A 7281-nucleotide genomic window follows, 5' to 3' on the forward strand; every position below is an offset into this window, starting at 1 on the left:
TGGAATAGAGGCCTTTCTTACCCCTTCTCTCCAAAAAAAATTACCTCCCTTAACAACAAGGAGAACTTACAACAGCAACACAAATTTCATCTTCCATGAAATCAGAAGATATTCATAACCCCAGTCAATAATACATGAAGATGAAAAGGAGATGAGTTGGGAGAATGGTAAATGACTTAGCAGAGAGAAGGAAGGTCTAACCAGACTGCCTAGAAGAAGAAGCAAGCTGATCCACCCTGCTTAATACCAGAAAAGGCCTAGAAATTGAAGGCAAAAGAAATCCCAGAAAGTAGAGATGAGGCAGGAGCCAAAAATGGGGGAACTGGCTGACAGTCTGTATAAGGAGCAGGTAGAAATCCTTCCCCCAGATCTCTAACCCATAACTGATATGATCAAGTGACAAGCCTCACCCCTATAAGAAAGATAGGGTATGAAATCTCTGGAGAAATAGAAGCAGAGATGCTCTAGATAAGCCACGAGGCCCAGAGGAGAGCAGAGACTAAGAACACGGGGTCCCTGCCCAGTTCCAGAATACCAGCAGCCAGGTTTATTATCTGCCAATCCCTCCTCTCCTGAGAAATATTTAAAAAAATACTGCATCTCTGAAATGAGAAAGAATGCTATGACAAAGGAATACTCATAAGACAAGAAAGAGCTCTTAGAGATTAAAAATATAATAGCTAAAATGGAAAAAATTCAGTGAAAGATTTGGGAGCTAGAGTCAAGGAAATATCTTAGAAAGAAGAACAGAGAAGACAAGCATTGGAAAACAGGAGAGAAGAGATACAAACACTAGGGGATCAGCCAGGAGGCCCAACATCCAAATAATAGGAAGTCCAGAAAGAGAGAAGAATGAAAATGGTGGGTAGGAAATAATAAAAAAATAATACATGAAAACTTCCCAGAACCGAAGGGCATAATCTTCAGATATTGAAAGGGCTCACCAAGTGTCCAGCTCACATGATGAAAACTGGACCCATACCAAGGCATATCATCTCGAAATTTCAGAAGAGTACTGACGAAGAGACGATTCTTTTTTTTTATTTTTGCATTTTTTTGTGAGGAAGATCAGCCCTGAGCTAACATCCATGCCAATCCTCCTCTTTTTGCTGAGGAAGACTGGCCCTGGGCTAACATCCGTGCCGATCTTCCTCCACTTTATATGGGACGCCGCCACAGCATGGCCTGACAAGCGGTGCATCGGTGCGCGCCAGGATCCGAACATGGGCCGCCAGCAGCGGAGCGCACGCACTTAACCGCTACACCACCGGGCCGGCCGCTGAAAAGACGATTCTAAAGCCTTCCTAAAGAAAAAAAAAAAAAGTAAAACCACATACAAAGGAAGTCAGAGGGGTTTTAGAAGGGATGTCTTCAGGAAAACACACACAGCCAGAGACTGCAGAAGATTTAGCTAAAGAAGCAAGGACAAGATGGGACAAATATTTACTCCAAGAAGAACAAGTAACTATCAAAGAAAAGAAATGTAATCATACTATACTACTGGACTCAGCAGTGAACAATATTACATGGTTATATAACGAAGACTTTAAGATATTAACCAGAAATTGTGATAAACCATGTGGTGGAGGATGGGGGGAGATTAAGAGGTTTAAGTAAGTGAAAATTCTCACCTAAGACAACCAATAACATCTAAAATATAAGAATAATAAGACAGCAGGAGTTAAAAGAGTTAAACATGGAGTGAAATGGAGTGGAGAGAAAGAAAAAGTACTACCGGGGACTTGCTGTTGTTCCTATAAGCCTTTTTAGCACTAACTTTTAAAACTATATTCATGAATTACTTTGATAGCATATAAAAATAATTTAAAACAACCAACAAAGATGACAAGTCTGTATTGTAAATAGTGAAATTACTACTCTAGGGGATAAACTAATAATATAATTAAAAGTTTCAGATTATTAAAGCTCTCAAGCCTAATGCCATGTTGTGCTGTTCTTGAAAATTAAACTATAACTGTGGAGAAACCTGCCTCTTTCTTAATAACACTGACTAATAAAGTCTGACTTTAGTCCATAAAGTCCAAACTCCTGTCCCTGGAGACTCAACAGTCATTTGGAGAATCTCTGATTTCCAACCCCGGGGTGGGAGGAAGATGCTACTTCCAATTTGATGCCCAAGCCACGCACAACACGGTTCTCAACTCCACAGCCAGACGAAGCCTAGACTGGAAGATTTACACAAGGCCACTGCCGCAGAAACTAACATCCAACTAGATGATCTGGGTTACAAGGCATTGTGTGCTCATCTTCAGCTCTCCTATCTTACAGAGCTGAGCATCAGAAGCGCTATTATTTTTTTAAATCCTCTAATTACTCCATGGCTTTATTTATGATTTTTTAAAATAAAAATTGTATATATTTAAGGTATACAATATGATGATTCGATATATGTATACATAGTGAGATGACTACTACAGTCAAGATAATTAACATATCCATCTCCTCACATAGTTACCTTTTTTGGGGGGCGTGAAATGAGAGTACCTAAAATCTACTGTCTTAGCAAATAGCCAAGATATATATGCAAACAACCTAAGCGTCCATCGACAGATGAGTCAACAAAGAAACTGTAGTGTGTGTGTGTATATATATATATATATATCGAATGGAATATATTCAGCATCAACAAAGGAGATCCTGCCATTTGTGACAACATGGATGAACCTGGAAGACATTATGCTAAGTGAAATAAGCCAGACACAGAAAGAAAAAAACTGCATGATCTCACTTATATGTGGAATCTAAAAAAGCCAAATCCACAGAAGCAGAGAGTAGAACGGTGGTTACCAGCGGCTGGGAGGTGGGGGAAATGAGGAGATGTTGGTAAAAGGGTACAAAGTTACAGTTATGTAGGATGAATAAGTCTAGAGATCTAATAATGTACAGCATGATGACTATAGTTAATAATACTATATTGAATATAGAAGCTCTATTATTGATTCACTGAATAACCTTTAGAAAATGAATTTACTTCTCTGTGTACCAATTTCCCCATTTGCCAAATTATGACAATGATAAACCAGCTTTAAAGAGGTGTGACTCAAGTTAATTAGTATAAACGGCAGCATGAAGTATTATATAAACACAAATTACTGCCTTTATTATGACAAATTTTTGGCAGCACTTCCAGAAGAAAAACTAAACAGAGTCCTCCTTTCTAGAAGTCTTCCATTAAAGATAACACTGCTGAGAAATCTAATGATTTTGTGTACGTATGTTAATACACATAAGGATTGATTCTTCTTACTAAAAGTAGGCTCAAGTTTCTTGATTTATCGAGTATTTGCCAATTGTGGGTCAATTTTTCGCTCTTCTTGAAACTCTTCTCTCTAGCAGCCCTGCCTTAGTACTACCTGCTCCTTCATCGTTTTCTGTGTCCTTTGCTTGCTACACTCTCTCTGCCCTCTAACAAAGAAGTTTCCCTCAGAAAAGGGAGCCTAGGCCCTTTGTTTTTCTCTTCACACTCCTTCTTTGGGTAATATCCCATACTCACATGACTCTAACAATTTCCATCAGATAGTAGACTCTCAAATTCTCCCAAGTTTTAAGCTTGCATTTCCATCTTTCTGCTTGACACCTCTTTCAGAACTATCTGAAAAATCAGATCCTCCTCTTTGTTTTTTTCCAACAATGACATCAACCATCTTACTTATCTAGGTCAAAATCACCAAGTCATCTCTGACCCTGCTTTCTCTTGAAACCCCTCACGGGCAGTGAGCTGCAAATTCCTATAGATTCTGTCTGTGTATTCTCTCTTCCAATCTCTCCCTTTCTATCCCGCCAGTACTACACTATTACAAATCCTAATCTCAGCCTAGACAGCTACAAATAGTCCCCTAATTTATTTATTCACATTCTGCCAACTGCCACTTCAATCCGTCTTGCTCTCAGAGTGGCCTTGATCAAATTGCTGCTGCTTTGAAACAATCAATGGCTCCCTATTGCCGTCTCCCAGCATATAAGATCCTCCACATAATGCCGCAAACCAACACATCCGGCTACATCTCACTGCTCACCCACACCTACTTGATGCTCCAAGCAAACTCAACTAATATTCCCTAGATATGCCTGGCATTGGGGGGTGGGGTGTGGTTGTTGAATTAATTACTCAGTCTGTCTCTGCTTCCTATCCTATCTATCTTTTAAGGCCCATAAAGGTTTCCCTGATTTCTCCACAACACTGTGGTTGTCTGTCTCTTTTGCACTTGACCCTTCATAGCTCTATCCTTGTGTGTATGTTTTTATGGTACTTATTTTCTTCTAACTTATAGCATAATTGCTCATGCCCAGTTTCATTTCCACCTGTCGCTCATGAGATTTTAAACTCCTTGAGTGCAGAAAAGTTGTCATCCTTGTGTTTGTGGCTTGCTGTACCTAGCCTGCACATGTAAATGTTTAAGAAATGTCTTTGAATTGAAACTCATGAGAACGCCTTCAAATGCCTTTTTGGAGTTCATCAGACATATTTAAGAACTGAAAAACTCCAAGAATGAGGTAATCTCACCGATGACATACTACTTGGCCCTAGGTTTGCAAATAATTGGGATAAAGGAAGTCTTGGTTTCAATCAATGGTTGAATCAAGAGTTCTAGCAAAGGATAAAAAAAAGAGTCTTGTTAGTGATATAGCAGAAGACATTCTTCCTCCTAAGTCAGTCCGTTTAAAATTCCCGAGTGGAATACTGGAGCACGGAGCAGTGAAATGAGCAACAGGATCACCCTGAGGAATCTTTCTGGTAAAAGTGGGATTCTATCCTCAGCATCCCGGCTGCATTTTAAATTCAGCTGTTCTCTTCTGCCTACCGAAATGACCCTGGGCCTTTGACAGGCTGAGCGCCCTCCTCCGATTCCATCCTAGGGCTGTTGGTTCACTTTCTGAGCTATTCAACTGCGGCCATATTCTCCTCAAAGGTGGCACAGAGAGCTAATCTCTGCTACAGACACCAGGCTAGTCTCTGGTGTGTACCAAATGGCAGGCCCAAGTAAACATGAAGAGCTTGCTGCCCTACCTCCAGAAGAAACGTTTATAAACATATACCTTCTTAAAATGACTGGGTCTTCTCAACCGCTTTACAAAATAAGTACAGCTACAACATTTACTGGTTGAATTATGTAAAGTCAGCAGATAGGAAAGATGCTCTATTAGCAGTTAGACAGCAAGTCTACAATAGGATTTGCCCCAGTGCTTTGCGTAATTGACCTCAAACTTCAAAAGGCAAAGCGAGGAATCTCTGCTCCGCCCTGCATTCTCAGATAAGAGCGCTCTGGTGCCCCATTCAGTGTGGATTTAAGGTAAAAGAAAACAATTTTAAAGAATCTAGAAATTGAGCTGGGTTATAAGAAACCAAATTGGCAAAGAAAAAATGGACAATGTCTTAAAACCTTAGGGAGGCGGCGAAGCGAGCTGGCGGCGCTTTAATCCCAGAGGCTATAGCTTCCCTCCATTTCCTGGGCCATTTCCACTCCAGGCTAATCTTCAGCAATAACTGAACCACATCGGGATGCGTCGCTCATTTTAAATCGGAACTCTTCCCTAGGAGATCTGCTCCCAGCCTCTGATTTCTGTTTCCTATAGGCAAGTCCTGCCCCGCCAGGCGCCGGCTCTGGGCGAGCCCAGCAGTGCGAGAGTGGGGGCCGCCGCAGAGGCCTCGGACCCGGGCTGTGCGCAGCTCGCGGGCAGCAGGGGGCGCTGCACAACCTCGGTCCCTTCCCGGGAGAACCACTTCCCGGCCCAGGCGGTTAGGGCCGCCCGCCACGACTGACCCCAAGTTCTCTACCTAGATCTGTGCGTTCTTCCTAAAAAAGACAGTAAACCCTGCAGCACGCCCAAGGAAGGTGACGAGAGAAATAGAGAGCATGCACCCCAAAACTAATCGCCTTCTTTTTCATCCTCTCTGTGTCTCGCAGCTGATTAAAGGCTGTTTCCAAGATCTGTCAATTAAGAAAAGTTGCTCTTTCTCACACACTAGAGCTCCGACCTCTACCTTCCTTTAAAAAAGAAACAACTACTGACCCCGAGCCGCCTGGGAACTACAGTCAAAGTTACCTTAAAGCGGTTCCCGCGGCCGCCCCGCGCCCACTCTCTCCCCGGGGGACCCGCTGGGGCTTGGACTCCAGCTGTGAATGGGCCGTCGGGGAACAAGGCGACCGGACAAAGCTTCAACCCACACTCTGTACCGCACGCAGTCCCCTCTCCCCTCCCCACTCCCCTGTCCTGCGTCTGAGGGGACCCAAGTTCCCAGGGGTGGCTCCGCGCTGGGACGCCAGGGAGGAAGTCGGGGTTCGAGGGCGCGCTTGGGTCTATGCACCCCTTCCCCTTCTTTGGCCTCCCCGGGTAAGCTCGGGGACCCCGGGGTCCATTTTCCGAGGGGTCACCAGCCCAGGGGACAGTCGTGCCCGCGTCCTCGGTTGTAGGAGAGGAAACGTCAGCTCGCTGGGAAGCGTGTCTGGCGTCCGTATGTCCGTCCGCGGGGCTGTTCCGTGCAAGTGAGCCGAGACAGAGCCCCCCGACCACGCCTTCGGCGCCCCGCAAGTCCCTCTCCAGAGCGGGACCAAGGGGGCAAGCCCCCGGCCGGGGTCTGTTCCCCCACCCGAAGTCGCCCCGAATCGAACTGCCGTGCCGGGCGGGCCTTGGGGTCCCGGGCACGTCCTCGGCGGCGCGGGCGGCCGGCCGTGTACTCACATGTCGGGCCCCGGGGAGAAGGGCGGCGGGCAGTAGCCGCGCGGTTCCCGCTGCGAGGGCGCGGCGCGCGGCTCGAGCCCCCCGTTGACGCCCCTCCAGCCCCGCCGGCGGCGCTGCGGCTCCGCGCCCCCGTCCTCGCCCTCCTCCTCCTCCTCCGGCGCGGGGAAGGTCACCCTCGCTTGCTCCTTGCACTTCTTGACCTTGGTGGACATCGCGCCGGCCGCGCTCCGAGCGCAGGGGTGCCGGCCGCCCGCCGCCGCCTCCGCGCGCTCTCCCCGCGGCGCCCGGTCCCCGCCTCTCGCGGCCCCGGCAGCCCCGGGCAGCCCCGGGCGGGGAGGCAGGAGCAGAGAACGGCGCGGCCCGCGACCCGGCGGTCAGACGCGGGAACCCGGGCCGAGTCGCCGCCGCCCACCATCCACCCGTGGGGGCAGCCGCCGCGGCTGTCGCTGCGAGGAGGACGCCGGGGGCCGAGCGGGGCGCTGGCGCTGGGAGAGGCTCTCCCGCCCCGAGGCGGCGGCGGTGCCTCCTCCGTGCCCGTCTCCCGTCTCCGACAGCATCACTTGCTAAGACTGTACGGTT

At 47.1% G+C, this 7281-nt stretch overlaps 1 protein-coding gene across 2 annotated transcripts in view; it reads right to left on the reverse strand.

Annotated features, from left to right (window-relative positions):
- Positions 1 to 6921, reverse strand: part of TRPC3 (transient receptor potential cation channel subfamily C member 3) — a 65776-nt gene extending 58855 nt beyond the window's left edge. For both annotated transcript variants that reach the window (XM_058549991.1, XM_058549990.1), the window contains exon 1: positions 6703 to 6921. In XM_058549991.1, the coding sequence (XP_058405974.1) occupies positions 6703 to 6914 (212 nt within the window). In that variant the 5' untranslated portion in view covers positions 6915 to 6921. The remainder of the gene's footprint in view (positions 1 to 6702) is intronic.
- Positions 6922 to 7281: the final 360 nt, after the last annotated feature.

This window comes from Diceros bicornis, chromosome 11, assembly GCF_020826845.1.
Source record: "Diceros bicornis minor isolate mBicDic1 chromosome 11, mDicBic1.mat.cur, whole genome shotgun sequence".
In the NCBI taxonomy this organism is placed as follows: domain Eukaryota; kingdom Metazoa; phylum Chordata; class Mammalia; order Perissodactyla; family Rhinocerotidae; genus Diceros; species Diceros bicornis.